The 19255-nt window shown below is 48.4% G+C and overlaps 1 protein-coding gene and 1 long non-coding RNA gene across 4 annotated transcripts in view; one reads left to right on the forward strand and one right to left on the reverse strand.

Annotated features, from left to right (window-relative positions):
- TEX37 (testis expressed 37) overlaps window positions 1–13315 on the forward strand; it is a 65386-nt gene extending 52071 nt beyond the window's left edge. Inside the window, exons 1-4 of one of the 3 annotated variants that reach the window (XM_047851244.1) lie at window positions 8216–8302; window positions 9124–9160; window positions 10080–10172; window positions 12751–13315. In XM_047851244.1, the coding sequence (XP_047707200.1) occupies window positions 9134–9160; window positions 10080–10172; window positions 12751–13179 (549 nt within the window). In that variant the 5' untranslated portion in view covers window positions 8216–8302; window positions 9124–9133 and the 3' untranslated portion in view covers window positions 13180–13315. Of the gene's footprint in view, window positions 1–8215; window positions 8701–9123; window positions 9161–10079; window positions 10173–12750 lie in introns of those variants that run through there. The other 2 variants (XM_047851243.1, XM_047851245.1) reach the window with 2 other exon arrangements.
- On the reverse strand, window positions 7692–8213 carry LOC125161558 (uncharacterized). The gene is made up of 2 exons (XR_007150667.1): window positions 7967–8213; window positions 7692–7818 (listed from the first exon to the last, which is right to left on the reverse strand). It is a non-coding gene; the product is annotated as an uncharacterized LOC125161558 (long non-coding RNA).
- Window positions 13316–19255: the final 5940 nt, after the last annotated feature.

Raw genomic sequence — 19255 nt, forward strand, 5'->3', positions numbered from 1 at the left:
TGCCTGGCTGCTTGTAGGTGCCTCCAGCTGCTGTCATTTCTCTTGTGCCCTCCTCTTCCCTGTCTGTGCTGCACACTTCTCCCACACTGGTCTTCTTTAAAAAAAAAAAAAAAAAAAAAAATGTAATGTTTGTTTATTTTTGAGAGAGAGAGAGAGAGACAGAGCAAGAGTGGGGGAGGGGCAGAGGGAGAGGAAGACACAGAATCCGAAGCAGGCTCCGGGCTCTGAGCTGTCAGCACAGAGCCCAACGTGGGGCTCGAACTCACTAACTGTGAGAGCGTGACCTGAGCCAAAGTTGGATACTTAACTGACGGAGCCACCCAGACGCCCCACCCGATGGTCTTTAAGAAGTCCCTTTCATCACGTTCTGTTGAGGGACATGCTCCGCCCTCATTCTTGTTTAGCGAGCACATGCGACGGGCCAGGCATTGGGCTGAGCTGGGAATTTACAGCATTTTAGTCCATTCTCCTGCAGGGGAGGTATTTTGAATCCCCATTTTACCACTTGAGAAGGACACCGAGAAGATAGTATAAGGAACTTCTCCGAGGGCACGTGGTTTTTAAGTGGCAGAGCTGGGTTCAAATGCAAAATCTTCTGACTCTCAAAAAGAACACTATTGCAGGGTCTAGCACTTGTAAGCCTAGTCCGGCAGGCTCGGGAGAGGCAAAGGGCAGTTCACATCTTTTGGGGAAGCAAGAAAAAAAGGGCGCACCTAAATAAAGACACGGAAATAGCATCAGTTATGTGACAAATACCTGCTGGAGTGTTACAAATGCTCAGAGAGAGGGGTGTGGGTGAGCGTGAGCGGGCAGGAAGTGGTTGCTGCCAGAGGTCAAAGGTTACCTGAACCTTCAGAGATGGGCCAGATTTGGACAAAACGAGGCTCTGCATTTAAGACTTGATTTCACCACATCTCTTCTGCCATTTGTGTAGTCCCCTGTCAATACCAGATGGCCCTCCCTTCTGCACCCCTTACCTGTGCTTGCTCACCCTCCCTTTGGGCCCTTCCCCCTCCTCCCTGTCACCAGTTTGTAAAATTCAGATGGCAGAAACCTTGTGCTTTCCATCTCCTATTATCTCCATGACAATGCCCCCTTCCTCCTTCTCCCCCCCGCCCCCCCCCCCCACCCCGGGGACTGGACACGCACAGCATCTGACCCAGTGTCTTGCTCACCCAAGGCAGCCAGTAGTTGCTTTTCAACAAATGAAGCAGCAGATTCCAAGTTCTTATACCAGTTTAACAATTTCACCGGCATTTTTGGTATCGATTCACATGAACTGTGAATCACATCTACCATTCTGCATGCACCCCAGGCTGGGCCCTGACTGGCTCTCTGCACTTGTACAAGTCTCTGAAAGACCCTGGTCCTGGCCTCCCGCCTCTAGAAAAAGCTAAGGGTGGGGCGCCTGGCTGACTCAATCAGTTACTCTCACAGTTCGTGGGTTCGAGCCCCGCCTCGGGCTCTGTGCTGATAGCCCAGAGCCTGGAGCCTGCTTCAGATTCTGTGTCTCCCTCTCTCTCTGCCCCTCCCTGACTTGTTCTCTCTCTCTCTCTCTCTCTCTCTCTCTCTCTCAAAAATAAATAAAACATCAATAAATAAATAAATAAATAAAGGCATAAAGCTAGGAGTGGCCTGGCCATAGTCTCCTTGTAGTTGAGTATAAGAACCATAAGAATCTCTGGGGCACCTGGGTGGCTCAGTCAGCTGGGCGTCCTACTCTTGGTTTTGGCTCAGGTCATGATCTCACGTTTTGTGAGCTCAAACCCCGCATCGTGCAGTGTGGAAACTGCCCGGGATTCTCTCTCTCTTCCTCTCTCTCTCTGTCCTTCCCATGCATGCTACCTCTCTGTCAAAATGAATAAATAAACTTAGAAAATATTAAAAAGAATCATAAGACTCTCGTGAGGCTTGTTAAAAGGTAGATTCTGGGCTTGGCTCCTACTCCCAAAGATTCCGACACGGAGGGTGGCAGCAAAAATCTAGGTGTTAACATATATCCAGGGGACTCTGAAGCAGCCGGTCAGTAGGCTGCCCTTGGAGAAAGCCTGCTCTAGGTGACCCGGCTAGTTGCTATGAATCTAGAATGGAAAAGGTTGACAAACCCTGTGTTGGGGGCCGGTGAAGGCATCTGTGCGGGGACAGACCTCTCTGAAGCACTAACCCGTCTTAATTTTCAGAGTTGTCCACTTGAAAGCTAATGACCCAGTTGTGTGCGTCCCCAGGGGAAATCTAGAAGAGCGAAACTGACGCGCTCTAGTGCCCGGCCCCCTCCGGCCCCCTCCCGAAGATGTGGGGCCTCTTGCCCCCTGAGCTGTGCGGCAGGGGCTGATTCTGATTAACTCCACAGGATCTGTTTTTGTTTGTTTGTTTGTTCTTCACCTGAAGGGGTGTCCGTTTCTGCTGAGGGCCCTCCCAGCTGAGGCACCCTGTTTGGGAAAGGCGGGAGTTTGCTAAGCCCTTTGGAGGCTCCTGGCTCCTGGAGAGGGATCGGTATCCCCATTGCTCTGGGAGGAGGCCTTTGTAGTGTCGACTTGCTGTTTGTGTTTCAGGCTCTAAGGGAAGGTTTGCTCCTAATTAAAGGCATAAATGCTTTAATCCCTGGCCTGAGGGCTTCCCATAGCGCATTAGCCGTATTAGGAAGGAAATGGATTGTAATCCCTTTAATATAAGCCTGGAGGAACTCGAAGGCTTCTGGTTTGGGAAAAGAATTTCCTCCTGTGATTTAACAATATTAACATGCTGAATTTGCATAGACAGAAACTTGGGGCCCAGCTTTCCCTCCAGAAGGAGCCAAATTGATTCTCTCTCAAATGAATGGCTGCTACCATAATTAGGCTCCTACAGCATACCAGCTCAGATGCCAAGGCATTGTGCCTATTTTTCTCCTTTAGTTTTGTCATCCAACCGTGTCCATATGTATTTTCTCAAAAAGGAAATGAAGATAGAGAGGTGAATGTTCTCACCGAAGGAAGGAGGGGAGGATCTCGTCGAGAGCCTTCCGTGTGCCCTGTGCTTTGCGGATTCTGCTTATTGATTGCTGTCCACACAATATATTTGTGTGTGCTTTTAAACGTTTACTTCACCCTGACCACGTTTTTGGCAACGCACTCATGCTGGTTTCTAGCGTGCCACGTAGTTTGTCTTCCTCTATACGATCTGAACCCAACGCCCGTATTTAGGCTTTTAAAAAGCAAACAGGATTTGTTTTCTGGTTTATTTTTCATCCCTTACCAATGTTGAAAAGATCCCCCTTCGTGCTGCTGGAGGAGACAGCAAGAACCATGAGAAACTTACCTGTGCTGCTTCAGAAAAACAACAAGGATTGCACCGTGGGAACTTGAACATCGGTACATGGCGATCCAGCAGTGCGTCCGTGTGAGCTTACGACACGTCGTAGCTATGTTGTAGCCTAGATGGAGGAAGAAATGGGGGCACTGAGGCTCTCGGCGTGAACCTGCCCACGGTGGCTAGCCGTGGGGTGGCCCATCTGAGGCCTCGGCCCTGCTCCTGTAGGTTAATGCATTGACGTTGCTGCATGAACCCTGAAGCCCAGAGATTCTGCAGAAACCTGACCGCGGTGGAAGTGGCAAATGCCAGAAACTAAAAAAAAAAAAAGGCTGAGTACAGGGACCCCTTCACCTTTTCACTCCCGTGGCCTTACTTCCCTTCCTGCTGCCCTTTTAGAGAGGCAGAAGAAAGCTCTTTAGGGCAGGCTCGCACCGCAGGGCTGTGTGGGAGGGAGCTATGCTCCCCAAACGTGGCAAATCCTCTCTGTTAGCTTCAAATACCGCCTGTGTCACCAGCAGTTCCAGAGTGTGTATCACAGGTCCAGAGCTTTCTTCTGGGGGCTATAGATTCTCTTACCCACTTGGAAGCCACACAGGCCGCACAAATGCAATATTTGTCTTACTCCCCAAGCTGGCTCCTCTGCTGGAGTTTCCTACCTTGCCAAAGGGGGACCAACCCCCAGCGGCTCATCCCCCAAATCTGGGAGCCGTCTTTGATACTTCTGTCTTGCTCCTGCTGATTCCTGATAATGAATTCTATAGGGTTTGGGGTGACTGGGCGGTTCAGTTGGTTACGTGTCCAACTCTTAAAATCAGATCGTGATCTCAAGGTTATGATATGGAGCCCCACACTGGGCTCTGCACTGAGTTTGAAGCCTGCTTGGGATTCTCCCTCTCCCTCTCTCCCTGCCCCTTCCCCGCTTGCATTCTCTCTCTCAAAATAAATAAATAAACATTGAAAAAATTCTATAGAGTTTACTTCCAAAATGCCTCTTGAATCTGCCCATTCTTCTCCCTATCACTGTCATCTCCTCTGACCTGTCCCAGCCGCCACCATCAGCTAGTGGCCTGCAAACTCCTTGCCTGGATCCTATCTCACCCTCCGCCCCCCCCCCCCCCCCCACCAGGCCATTGTCCATCAGTGATCTTTTTGATATGTTGTTTCATGCTTCTGCTTTAATTCCCCAGTACTTCCCATTATTTTCAGGATAAAACCCACCAATCCCCGTGTACCCCACTGGACAAACCACCCCCACCCCAGCCTCATCTGGAGTCAGTCGCACCTGTCTCTCCTCACTCTGCCCTAGTAGAGCAGCCTCTGTCTTCCACACAAGACAGGGCTCCCTCGAGTCCTACAGCAGTCACACAGGCCAGAGCATTCGCCTTCCTCCCTAGGACTGAGTTATAATGTCACTACTTGGCGCAGGTCTCCCCTCTAAGACTGGATCAGGTCCCCGCACCCAACTTCTCTTCGACGGCATCGTCACCGTTGTATTTAAAGACTCACTTATATAATATATTTCTCTATCGCTAAGCTGTAACTTCATGAAGGCAGAGACCACTTCTGTTTTACGTCACCACTCTGATCACAGGCCGTGTACAACGTCTGGTCCAGAGCAGAGACTCAGAAAACATGAGTAAACACTGGCATGAAGAGCCACTAAGTACCGTCACAGACTTATTATCCATTTGGCTTTCTTTTTTTTTTTTTTTAATTTTTTTTTAATGTTTATTTATTTTTGAGACAGAGAGAGACAGAGCATGAACGGGGGGAGGGTCAGAGAGAGAGGGAGACACAGAATCCAAAGCAGGCTCCAGGCTCCGAGCTGTCCGCACAGAGCCCAACGCGGGGCTTGAACTCACAGACTGTGAGATCATGACCTGAGCCGAAGTCGGACGCTCAACTGACTGAGCCACCCAGGTGCCCCATCCATTTGGCTTTCTACATTCATTTCAGGTGGAAATCACACACCTGTTTTACAGATGATCAAACTGGTTTCTGCTGAACTTACCTGGTTTACCCAAAGGCGTGAAGATACCAAGTATCACGATTTGAAGTCAGGACTCCACTTGGTTTTATTTTCCTGGAAATATATCCTTGAGGCACAAAAGCCTCTTGTTGTGGCCCGGCTGTCCCTTCCGCTTGTATCTCTGCCGCGATTGCATTCTTTACCGAGTTCTTTACCATTTCCTTCAGTGTTATTACGTTCACAAGCACTTCTTGGGACATCTAAGGGACAGTGCACTGAGGGATAAAAAGGTGACTAACACCAAGTTCTTTACCTGAAGGACACCACAGTTTGCTAGGAGAAATAACTACTTTCTCTCTCCAACCTTGGATTTGTTGGAACTGTTTTAGCTGTAAGTTGTGCAAACTCCACTAAAACTGGCTCCAGCAGGAAAAGGAATATATCGGCTCATACACACTGCAAAGTCTGAATGTCGTTTAAGCTTCAGGCATGGTTGTATCCAGGGGCTTGGTGTCCTCGTGATACAGTCACTTTCTGTCTCCATCTCATGGGTCTTCTTTTCCCTGCTCATTTTCTTCTCTGGCCAGGCTCCCTTCGACTGGTGGCAAAGATGCCCTCGGACAGCTCCAGGCTCCAACAGTTCTTAGTGCCTGCTATCTCGGAAAGAGAGAGATGCTTTGCCAGGAGCTGGCATGATGCTCATCAGCCCGCCTTGGGTCACGAGCCTCTCCTTGAATCAATCGTGGTGGCCTAAGGGACGGAATATTGCTCACTGTTGAATCTGCACAGTTGAGAACGGTGCCCAACACAAAAATAGTGCTCAATACATATTGGTTGGATAAATGAAAAGCGTCTAGTAAAGAGAACAAAGGAGAGCTTCGTGGGAGAGGTGGCCCTTAAAAAGAGTGACTAATTTTTATTGTGGTAAATATATGTAACCTAAAATTTACCATTTTATTTATTTTTTTTTTTTAATTTTTTTTTCAACGTTTATTTATTTTTGGGACAGAGAGAGACAGAGCATGAACGGGGGAGGGGCAGAGAGAGAGGGAGACACAGAATCGGAAACAGGCTCCAGGCTCTGAGCCATCAGCCCAGAGCCCGACTCGGGGCTCGAACTCACGGACCGCGAGATCGTGACCTGGCTGAAGTCGGACGCTTAACCGACTGCGCCACCCAGGCGCCCCTAAAATTTACCATTTTAAATGTACAATTTGGTGGTTTAAGTATGTTTGCAACACTGTGCCACCATTGCCACTAGCCATTTCCAGAAAGTTTTTATCTTCTTAAAACTCTGTACTCGGTCCTCCCAACCCTGACAACCACCACTCTACCGCCTGTCTCCCTGATTTTTAAAAATCTTTTTTTTTAACGTTCACTTATTTTCGAGACAGAGAGAGACAGAGCACAAGTGGGGAAAGAACAGAGAGAGAGGAAGACACGGAATCGGAAGCAGGCTCCGGGCTCCGAGCCAGCCGCACAGAGCCTGACTTGGGGCTCAAATTCATAGACTGCGAGATAATGACCTGAGCTGAAGTTGGACGCTCAACTGACTGAGCCACCCAGGTGCCCCTCTGTCTGATTTTGACATCTCTAGGCACCTCCTATAAGTGGAATCCCACGATATTTGTCCTTTGTGGTCTCGCTTATTTCACTTAGCATAATGTTCTCAAGGTTCATCCATGTTGCAGCACGTGCCCCGATCTGCTTTTTAAAACTGAATAATAGGGGCACCTGGGTGGCTCAGTCGGTTAAGTGTCTGACTTGGGCTCAGGTCATGATCTCGTGGTTCACAAGTTCGAGCCCCGTGTCGGGTTCTGTGCTGACAGCTCGAGCCTGGAGCCTGCTTCCGATTCTGTGTCTCCCTCTCTCTCTGACCCTCCCCCATTCATGCTCTGTCTCTCTCTGTCTCAAAAATAAACGTTAAAAACAAAACAAAACAAAAAAACCCTGAATAATATTCGAACAAAGGGAAAAAGAGACAAACCAAAAAAACCAGACTCCTAACTATAGAGAACAAACTGGTGGTTACCAGAGGGGAGGTGGACGGGAGATGTGTGAAACAGCTGATGGGCTTTAAGGAGGGCACTTGTGAGGAGCACTGAGTGATGTATACGACTGTTGACTCACTGTATTGTACATCTGCCACAAGTATAACACTGCATGTTAACTACACTGGAATTAACAATTTTTAACTTTTTACAAAACAGAATAGTATTCCATTATGTGTATGTATCACGTTTCGTTTATTTATTCACCTGTTGATGGATATTGGGGTTGTTTGCATCTTTTGGCTATTGTGAATACTGCTGCCATGAACATGGTCGGGCAAGTATGTGTTCGAGCTCCTGCTTTCAATTCTTTGGGGCACACACTCAAAGGAAGAATTGCAGGATCATGTGGTAATCCTGTTTAGGTGTGATTTTTGGAGGAACCGCCATCTTGTCTTCCACAGTGGCTGTGCCACCTTCCGATTCCCACCAGGGGCACACAAGGGCTCCAGTTTCTCCGTATCTTTGTCGACATTTATTACGTTTCACTTTTGGATTATAGCCATCCTAAAGGGCGTGAAAGAGGGTGAAATTTTGACAGAGGATGGACAAGCCAGCCTTTCAGCCAACAGAGGCCTGCCTGGAGGGGCTATGGTATGCAGTGGATTGAGTCACACAATGTCTGATGTCAAAATCCATGTGGGGTTCTGTTTACCTTCCTTTCCTGGAAACGACCGGCTGTAGAGCACCGTAAAGGCCATGCCTCCCATGTACCTTGCAATGCTGCTGCTAGAGCTCATGCTGGCTCAGGTGTGCTGGAACATCAGTGACTTGCTCTGAGAGGCTGAGTCAGGGGCAGACACCCGGGAGGTGAGCTGGCCACCCATCACAATGACCAGGGGCTGTGATCAAAGCAGCCTGCATCACACAGGTCAGGGTTCATCCCAAAGACAGGTGTGGTGGTGGGGCACAGAGACAGGACTCTTCACGAGGCAGAGGCACCTGGAGTTGGAAGGGCAGGAACATCGTCATCTGCTTGGTAGAAGGAAGGGTAGGTGCTGTTTGCACTGACGCTGGCCCCCAGCCCCAGGAGGGGAGCTCTTTATGCACAAAAAGGAGGGGGCGTAGGGACTTTTTGAGGTCTGGCAACCACCCCACTGGGTCACAGCCCACTGAATGGAATAGGCTCGGGGCTGTGTTCCATGGGAATGAAATGGAGTACCAGTCAAGAGCCTAGGGGCCCATGCACACGAGACAGGGTGAGCTCAGATTGCTCCCCAGTGCCCAGCTGTGAGGCTCCCCGCTAAAACTTCAGGGCTGGGGGGGTCGAGGGGCAGGATCGGACCTACCTGTGGCTATCATTCAACTGGGAATGCAGAACCTTCTTCACCCTGGATGCTCCCGATCCCTGCTGGAAAACATGATTTGTGCTTCTGAATCAGGGCGCCTGTAAGTCCTAGGCCCGGCCCGTGGCTTGCTTCCTCAGTGCAGCGTTATGTGGGTAGCTTGAAATGGGCCATGGTGGGAGCATTTGCACGACAGAAATGCAGAAATCGGTAAACGCTTATTTATTTGCCTCCAAAGGTGGTTGTTAAATATTTACCAGCACACGACTTGCCCTGCTTGAGAGGTGAATCCGATGTTCTCATCGGCTCAGGTTCGGTCTGGGGCCTGCTCATGCCCCTTTGTCCCAGGACCCCTGTCCACCTGCCCATTGATCCCTGCTGCCATCAACCCCTGGGTGACTGAGTCATGTGCAGGGTGGGGCTGAGAGGATTGGGGCAGTTGTGCTCGGTTGGCACAGCTTTGGGGACAATGGCTGTTTCCCCGGCATGTGACAGAAGCAGGGCTAACCAACTTGTTTGCGTCTAGGTCATCTGCCATGGCAGGTGTGGTGTACTCCAGACAGGTGAGTGTTGTGGCTTTCTGTCTGTCCCTTGTGGCCACTTCGAGGTTGGGCAGATTTTTTTTTTTTTAATTTTTTTTTCAACGTTTTTTATTTATTTTTGGGACAGAGAGAGACAGAGCATGAACGGGGGAGGGGCAGAGAGAGAGGGAGACACAGAATCGGAAACAGGCTCCAGGCTCCGAGCCATCAGCCCAGAGCCTGACGCGGGGCTCGAACTCACGGGCCGTGAGGTTGGGCAGCTTTAACGAACAGGCCCAGGCGCTTTGGGGATCCCTATGATGATCATTCTGAAATGGTGGGGGTTTTTTTTCTTGTTTTTTAACCAGTAGGGGAAAGCTAAGGATTTGCAATGTTCTGAGGGTTCATTTACGTATTCAGCAGGCATGTATTAGGTATGGTGGGTGTGTCGGTCCCTGTGCTGGATTTTGAGGCTGCAGAGATGTCCAAGATTAGGTCCTAACCTTGTGTGCTTCATTAAATCCATTACAATTCGCCACAATAAGTGCTGCAACAAGGGACGTAAAATGTTGTGTGAAAGCGGAGGAGAAAACGTTTAATTTGGGGGAGGCGAGGAATAAAAGGGTGGGATAGATGTTTGGGGGCGAAATTTAATCTGGGTTTTGGAGAATGTGTAGGAGTTTGCCAGTCCGTGAGGGGTACCACTGGTGTTTCCGGCGGGAGATAAGAGCATGTGCACCTGCGAAGAGTGGACTGTAGCGAGGCTGGTGTACAGAGGGCACGGGGGGGAGCCAAGTGGGATGAGGTGGTAAAGGTCAGTAGAAGCCAGATCGTGAAGGGCTCTGAATGCCAAGCCCAAAAGTTGGTCTTGGTCCTGTAGACCATGAGAAGCCACGACTGCCTTTAGGTGGAAGAATGGCAAGACGGGATCTCTTGTTTTGTAATCTCCCTTGCCCTTTAGGCCCCTGTGGACTTAGATATATACCAGAGCTCTTACACGATTGACTATCAACCCTACGGGAAGCACAAATACTCCAGGGTCACACTACAAGAGGTAAGAAGTGGCTCGGTCTTGTCTTTTCTTCAATGGCCGACGGAAATCATCTTTACTGCATTTGTATTATGAGCGTGGATATTGGGGGCACTTACTTAGAACAATAGCTGATGCCAGGAGATCTAAAGAAGTCTTTTATGTGTATGTTTTGTGAGTATGTATGCTTTAAAGTGTACATCAACTCTAGGGGCGCCTGGGTGGCTCAGTCGGTTAAGCGGCCGACTTCAGCTCAGGTCGTGATCTCGCGGTCCGTGAGTTCGAGCCCCGCATCGGGCTCTGTGCTGACAGCTCAGAGCCTGGAACCTGTTTCAGATTCTGTGCTTCCCTCTCTCTGACCCTCCCCCGTTCATGCTCTGTCTCTCTGTCTCAAAAATAAATAAACGTTAAAAAAAATTAAAAAAAAAATAAAATGTACATCAACTCTAAGTCATGCATACAAAAGAGTGTAAATAATACACATTTACAGTTTAAATAACATTGACAAAACAAACACCAATATACCCATGATCAGCCAGCTTAAAACATAGCACGTTAGAAGTACCAGAGAGCCCTAGTGAGCCCCTCCCTGCTCCCACCTCCTCCCACCTCCAGACGTAGCCACTATTCTGAATTTTGGGCTCATCATTCCCGTGTGTGTGTGTGTGTTTATTTTAAGTTTATTTATTTATTTCTGAAAGAGAGGCAGAGGCAGAAAGGGAATCCCAAGCAGGCTCCTCACTGTCAGTGCAGAACCTGACGTGGGGCTCGAACTCACGAACCGTGAGATCATGACCTGAGCCAAACCAAGAGTCGGATGCTCCACCACCTGAGCCACCCAGGCTCCCCTCCCTTGTGTGTTTCTTTAAAAAATAGCTTTACTCTATATGTATGTGTCCCTTCAAACAAATTGTTTAGGTTTGCCTTTTGAGCTTTATTATATATTGGATCATACTATTCATCCTCTTCTGTGACTTTTATTTTTTGCTGAACATTGTATTTTATATAATATATTATTCATTTCTGCTGTGTGGTACTACACTGCATGAAAGTGCCACCATGCCTGTCCCGTTGGCCATCTGGGTTTTTACTTTTTTGTTACCCCTCCCCACTGCCCAGTGCTGCAATGCGGATTGCACAGCCTAATGTATCCACCGCCCCGGGAGTGGAATTGCTGGTCACAGGTAACGTCGCTATTTGCCAAAGTTGTTACATCGATGCAGCAGAGACAGTCAGTTCTGTAACTCTCCAACCTTGCCATAAACTTGGTATTGATAGACTTTCAGAGTTTTGCCGCTTTGGTTGGTTTGAAATAATATTTTCTTGTGATCCCATGTTTCCGGATATTTATTATTCTGTGAGATGTCTGTCCTGCCTTTTGCCCATTTTTTTTTTAGTGGGATGTTTGTCTTTTTTCTTATTAATTTGTAGGAGTTCTTTACATATTGTAGACATGTTTCATTTGCTAGTTATATAAAGTGGCAAAAGTTCACAGGCTGTGGTTCATCTTTTCACTTCCTCTCAGTGAATCGCAATTCTTACCCAATTCTTACTGGCAAAATATAGCATCTTTCCCTGTATCATCTGCTCTTTTGAAGTCTTAAGAAATCCTTTCCTATTTCAAGGTTTCGCCCCTAAAAATAAGGTCTAGACAAACAAAGGGGACAATTTCTGGGATATAGTATTTGGTGGAAGCAAAGTGCAGAGTGGGATTATAATGTGCATTTGTGTACAAACCAAGGGTGTGTGGAACTTCATTATATGTTTATATGTACATAAACTATATCTAAAAAGATACATGGGGCACCTGAGTGGCTCAGTCGGTTAGGCGTCTGACTCTTGATTTCGGCTCAAGTCATGATCTCTCAGTGTGTGAGTTCAAGCCCTGAGTTAGTCTCTGTGCTTGCAGAGGGGAGCCTGCTTGGGATTCTGTCTCCCTCTCTCTCTGCTCCTCCCCTGTTCACTCTCTCTCTCAAAAATCAATAAAATAAACATTAAAAAAAGAAGAAGAAGAAGAAGAAGAAGAAGAGGAAGAAGAAGGGCACCTGAGTGACTCAGTCGGTTGAGCATCTGACTTCTGCTCGGGTTCTGATCTGGAGGTTCATGAGTTCAAGCCCCACATCGGGCTTGCTGTTGTCAGCACAGAGCCTGCTTTGGATCCTCTGTCCCCTTCTCTCTCCCTCTGCCCCTCCCCTGCTTGCACTCGCTCAAAAATAAATAAAACATTACAAAAAAATTTTTAATAAAAAAATTTAAAAAACCCTTTGTATTATTTCAGTATTGCCCTCAGTCATATACATTACCATTCAAAAACTAATTAAATTTTTTTTAAGAGAGCGAGCATGAGTCGGGGAGAGGGGCAGAGGGAAAGAGAGAGAATCCTAAGCGGGCGTCACAGGGAGCATGGGGCTGGATCCCACCACCCTGGGATCACAACCCAAGCTCAAATCAAGAGTAGGACACTCAAAGGACTGAACCGCCCAGGCACCCCCAATGTTTTTTAAATAAAGGGAAGTGTGCTCCCTGGAGGATGAGGCCAAGGAAGCTTTGCCTCTCACCGAGCTCAGCTTTCAGTTCGTTCATGTGTGATTTATTTCCACAGCAAGTGAAGCTGGATGCCCAGCTCCGGGACAAAGAGTTGTACAGGCCGATCCCCAGCTCCAAGCCCAAGCTAGAGGATGGGTACCCCGCCTTCAAAACTCCTCCCATGACCGCCAGAGACCTGGGGCTCCCAGGCTTCTTCCCACCACAAGACCAAGACCGGGCGACCACGGCAGAGGGCGAAGGCAGGTTCACCGGTCTCTGCCATTCCGTGTACCCGGTTTCCCACGCTCTGTACCTGGCCCAGGGCGATCCCAACCGCGTCCACCAGAGCGCCCACTTTCCGTGCCTCCTGGAGCCCGAGCGCCAGCCTGCCGCCAAGGAGGGCAAAGGCTACCTCCTACTGCCTGGCTGCCTCTGTCCTCATCACCACAAAGTCAAGTTCCCCGTCTTGCACCGATGGGGGCCCTTGATGCCATTTTACCAGTAGGAAGTGTGGGGCGCCCGCAGGGGCACTGTGGAAACGCTCCCTCTCACCAGGCAATCCCCCACTGCCCTTGGAGAATGGACAGGAGAAGTGAAAATAAAGCCGTGGAAGATGATCCAGGAGCCCCGCCTGTTCTACTTTGCGCCCTGCCTGCCCTGGGACCACATCTCTGCCCACCTGTAGGAGGAGGGGATGAGGGAAGGAGGGCAGGACGGAGGGAGAGAAGGAAAACTGGCGTCTTTGGAGGCTGGAATCCGTGTCAGCTGAGCGTCCTGCTGTAAAGATTCTTGCTGCTGCAGGCATTTACTTACGAAATGGGAAAAATCACGTTCCCCAGAGTTGTCTGGATGTTGAGTGCGATTGCAAACTGGTCCCACGCTGGAGCCACCCACAGTGACCACTTCAAGGGTGTCATTTTACACGGTCCTCCTTGCTCAGCGGTGCTTTTGCAAACCTGCATATGCCCTCTTAGGGGCACAATGCAGAAATGACATTCTTCCCTTCCAGTTCTGCCCTCTTGGCCACAGCCTGGCCACATGGTCCCACCAAACTGCAAGGAAGGCTGGGAAATATACCTTTGTCCTGGGTGGCCATGTGCCGGGTGAAAAACAGGAAGCCAGCAGAATAGAAGGAGAGGGTGTATTGGGGTGGACGACTGTCCATTTTTGCCCCAAAACCTGAGGAGGCTTGCCCATTGGAATCACACCAGACACCTAGTGCTTCCCCAGGGAAGCTCGTTAAAATGCAGATTCTGAGCCAGTCAGTCTAGGACAGGGGCAAGATTCTGCATTTCCGACAAGCTCCCAGGTGAGGCCAGCACTTCCGGACAGGGGACCATGCTTGAGTAATGAGGTCATACACAATACTCTGCACCTTCCGTTTCTCTTCACAAGCCATCACTTACAGATCTATTTTTTCTTTCTTTGTTTTTGTTTGTTTGATTTTAACAGCCTCCATGCCCAGTGTAGGGCTTGAACTCACGACCCTGAGACCAAGAGTTGCATGCTCTACCTAGTGAGCCCGTCAGCCACCCCGGATGCAATTATCGTTATTATTTTAAAGTTTATTTATTTATTTTGAGAGAGAGAGAGGGAGTAGGAATGAGGGAAGGACAGAGAGAGGAAGAGAGAGAGAATCCCAAGTAGGAGCCGAGCTGTCAGCACAGAGCCTGATGTGGGGCTCCATCTCACAAACCATGACAGACCTAATTATATATTTTTTTTAACAGCTGCCTGATATTCCATTGAATTGATGGATTGTGACGTATTGAAGGATTCTCTCATTTGTGGGCAGTGAGGCTTTTCCAGTTTCCTTCCTACAAATAATACAGCAGTAACAATTCGTGAACATATACCCTTGCTGCTTTTATTTCTGTAAGAGTCTTACAAGGGCTGGGTTTGTGCTGGGTCTGATGGGGCGGGTGTTTGCTGTTAATAGTTACCATTAGAAGTGCCCCCATCCTCCCAGCAGTGGGTACTAGTGCCTCTTATCCCCATCTCCTTATGATGGACATTATCAATCCTTCTGATTTTTGCTATTTTGATAAATAGAAAATGCTATCTCATTGTGGTTTTAATTTGTCAGTCTAGGATAACTTGGGTTACTTGGGTACTGGTGAGATACAGGATCTCTTCTTTTTTTAAGCTTATTTATTTTGAGAGAGAGAGAGAGAGGGGGAGACAGAACACAAGTGGGGGAGGGGCAGAGAGAGTGTGAGAGAGACAATCCCAAGCAGGCTGCACTCTGTCAGCAAGGAGCCTGACTTGGGGCTTGATCCCCAGAACCATGAGATGATGACCTAAGCTGGAAACACATTGGTCACACTGCCAACTGAGCCTCCCAGGCACTCCCATGGTCTTTATTATATCATTTGCCATTGGGTTTCTGAGTCACATCTTTTGCCCTGAATTATCTTTTTTCTTATCAGTTTATAGGATTTTTTTTTTTTTTTGCACATTGGCCATGCTAGTTCTTTGTATAGCACATGTTCCTAATATGTTCTTCCTGAACTTTTAAATACCCAATTTAAAATATGTAATCGGAACATATTTTTTGCTAACATAAAATGAATAGCTTCAGTGGGAAATGCTGCAAAGTGAAGAAAAGCACGAAGAAGAAAAAGAAATCCCCTCTAATCCCACTGCTCAGCCAGTAACTACCGGTAACATTTTGATTCCCAGCGTAGCAGATGCTCGGTCAGATCCTTGGGCTGTAGAGCCAGACAAATCTAGGGCTCCACCCATGCCTGAGTTTACTACCTAGCACCTGAGGGGTATTCTAGAAAGTGATTTCATGTCTCTGAACAGCAGTTTCCTCATCTGTAAGAGGCATTCATAATGCTCCCACCTTTTGAGTAAACACTGCACAGCATCTAAGATATTGTCAGTGCTCGGAGAGACCTTTTATAGGCATTTTTACAAATCTCATACTGGATACGTAATTTTATTTGTTTTTTTAAGTTTATTGTTGAGAGAGAGGAGAGGGAGGGAGAGACTATGCAAGAGGTGGAGGGGGGCAGGCAGAGAGAGAGAGGGAGAGAGAGAGAATCCCAAGCAGGCTCTGTGCTGTCAGCGGGGAGCCCTAACTCGGGGCTCAATTTCATGACTATGAGATCATGACCTGAGTCCAGATCAAGAGTCGGATGCTTAACCAACTGAGCCATCCAGGTGCCCCTGAATACGTAATTTTAAACGCTGCTTGGTCTTCGTTGCATTAGCAATAAGCATCGCCATTCAGCCTTAAAACTTTATAAATATCCTTCATGAGTTCAAGCCCCGTGTTGGATGTAGAGATTACTTAAAAATACAATCTTTAAAAAAAAAAAAAAACTTTACAAACACGCTTGCATGTTCATACCGTACTTACCAGTTAGATGTTCAAGTTGTTTCCAATTATGTCTTTTTCTCTTGCAAATTAGGCTACAGAATAAACTTTTTTCCGTAATTAGAGAAAGCAGCAAAGTTATTGTGTCAAAGTGTATGTACATATTCTCAATGAGCATTACCAAACCACGTTCTAAACAGGCGTATCTTTAATATCAAGGAATCTTTTTTAGGTGTGATGATTGCCTTTTGGTTATGTTAGACTTCTTTTTTTTTTTTTTTTTACATTTATTTATTTTTGAGAGACAGAGTGAGAACAGAGTGCAAGCAGGGGAGGGGCAGAGAGAGAGGGAGACACAGAATCCGAAGCAGGCTCCAGGCTCCGAGCTGTCAGCACAGAGCCTGACACGGGGCTCGAACCCACGAACCCTGAGATCATGACCTGAGCCGAAGTCGGTCACTTAACCGACTGAGCCACCCAGGTGCCCCAGTGAGATTTCATTTTGAAATACAGGAGAGATGATGTCTGAAACTTACTTTATTGATTTATTTTTTCGTGATGCTTACTTATTTTTGAGAGACAGAGAGACAGAGGCAGAGGCACAGAGCTTGAGTGGGGAAGGGGCAGAAAGAGAGGAAGTCACAGAATCCAAAGCAGGCTCTAGGCTCTAAGCTGTCAGCACAGAGCCTGATGTGGGGCTCGAACTCACAGATGTGGGGCTCAAACCTCATGAACCAGGGGGATCATGACCTGAGCTGAAGTCGGATACTTAACTGACTGAGCCACCCCGGTGCCTCTGAAATTTACTTTAAAATGCTGCAGCAAAGCAGTGTTACTGGAACAAGGGAATAAATAAAACAAGATCAGTGACAAAATAACTGTAGCCGGTGATGGGTGCATGGAAGTCCATCGTCCTGCCTTCTTTTCCACTTTAGTGCATGTTTAAATTTTCCGTCATAAACAGTAAAACAGGATGAGGCACCTGGATGGCTCAGTTGGTTGAGCACCCCGCTTCAGCTCAGGTCATGAGCTCACGTTGTGGGTTTTGGCCCCATGTCAGGTTTTGCGTCGACAGCATGGAGCCTGCTTCAGATTCTCTGTCTCCTTCTGTCCCTCCCCACGCACTCTCCCTTTCTCTCTCTCAAAAATAAATAACAAAAAATTAAACAGGAAGGAAAGGAGGAAGGGAGGGAGGAAAAGGGAGAAAGGAAAGGAGGAATAAAAGGAAGACGTACCTTTAGACTATGGCTAGCCATCTTTAAGTGTATTCGTTCATAATATCCTTGTCATCCTTGCTATTCTGAGTAAAAAAAAAAAAGAGAGGAAGGAAGGCTGGAAGGAAAGGGGGATGGAAGGGGGAAGGGAGGGAGGGAAAGGAGGGGGAGGGAGGAAGGAAGAAAGGAAGGGAGGGAAGGAGGAGAGCGTGAAAGAGAAAGTCTGTTAGTTGGATAGTATAATCTGATCCCCGGTGAGGTTGAATAATTTCACAAATGACCCTTATCTCTTCATGGGTTGCAAAATGCTTTCTCGCTAGCGTGTCCCTTCTCCTTGACCTATTGCACTCTTTCGTGAATCTGTTTTATCCAAAATGGCTTCTAGGATGTCTGTAAAAGAAAGTTTATGAGTGAAATCTCACCACTTTTCAATGCTTGTGGACGTTTTTTCCAGTGTTGGGCCATACGGTCCGCTGACAGTTTTAACACATAGTTACTTCCACAAAGTGATTTGGTTGTAAAAATGTAACAACAGCCACCCCTTTACCCATCACCTGTTGTAAGCCAGGCTGTGTGCATACATCACATTCTTCTGTCCTCACATAGGGATGAAGAAACAGAGGTTCAGGGAAGTTAAGTATCGGCCCAAAGCCACACATGGCAAAGCTAGAATCTGAACCCCAGAAGCATCTGATTCTAACCCCAGTGGTCCAGTCAGTTTTAGAATGTTGCATGCCATTTTGTTCTAAATAAATGATAGAAAGCCCTTTAATGTGATAGCTCTCTTGCTCCCTAATGTCCAAGTTTCCAAACCTGCCATTTGGTGTGAACAATTGCCCCACCAAGAAGATGGGCAGATGCAGGGCTCCCTCTGGATTCTGAATCCGAGGTGTTCAGGAGGTCACAGCCCTCGTCATGGACTTCCAAGGGCTGGGACTGGCCACGCTGAAGATCTGAAATGGATCACAGAGTCATGCCCGGACAGGTCCACGGGAGCCAGAGCAGGAAGGCTGGCCGGGACCTGGGCCCCTCGGAGCAGGACAGCACAGGGAGTCGCTGGCTCCAGCGACGATGATGAATAGAGACCCCCACACACAGCGCGTGAGGCACTGGTCACACAGTCCCACACGCAGGCCCCAAGGTGACCCTGAGCTGTGTCTGGGCAAGAGCCACTGCAGGCACGACAGCCCCACCCTGGAAATCTCTCTGACTTGGTCTTGCCTCAGACCCCACCGCAGCCGGAGCGCCCCCTGCAGGCCCTCCCCATATCATGCTTCCCCATTCTTTCTCATGGGCAGGACCTGGCCTCTGGGGCCCCTCACCTGCGCCACCCTTCCTACCAGGCTCCCTGCCTTCCCCAAGTTCACAGGCAACAGGCCGACGTCGGCGCCTGCGCACTTGCTGTTTCTTTCTGTCTTCCCCTCCCCTCCCCCCCACCCGAATTATTGCCTCCTCTGAAAAGCCTGTCTGGCCAATCCCCCGCCCCTAACACTGCAATTCCCGAGTGTTCCCAAGGCCTGCCATCCCTGCATCTCTCCGAGGGGTGCTGTGCGGATTACCTGGCTGAACCCCAAGGGCCTGGCCGAGACCGCTCAGTAACTGTTAGATCTTTTTATTTTTCGTTTTTATTGTCTTTAGAATTATGACGGTTTTACTTATCTTTGTTGTTCCCGGAAGCCGGCCTATAGCAAGTGCTCAGTAAATAGTGAAGGAATGAAGGGGGCGAGAGGGAAAAAGAGCTTTCTGAGGGGAAGCGCAGCAACGAGGTGGCCCCGGGCCTGACCTCCAGGCATTTTCTGTAGCAGCTCTCTTGGCTCTTGCCTCTGGCAGTTTCAGCCTCCAGGCCGGGCTGTGTGTCCGCCTTCAACCAGGGAAGCTCTCGGTACCTGGTGATGTCAGGTGAAGTTACCTGAGTGACATTCCTGAGGACGGCCCACGGCTTTGCCCAGTGAACTCTACTCTTTACCAAGTGGAGTCTTCTTTGGGGAGACAGCAGGACGGTGGGAACTCCAAACTGGGTTTGGGCCACCCCCTTGCACGTC

Source organism: Prionailurus viverrinus, chromosome A3, assembly GCF_022837055.1.
Source record: "Prionailurus viverrinus isolate Anna chromosome A3, UM_Priviv_1.0, whole genome shotgun sequence".
Lineage (NCBI taxonomy): Eukaryota > Metazoa > Chordata > Mammalia > Carnivora > Felidae > Prionailurus > Prionailurus viverrinus.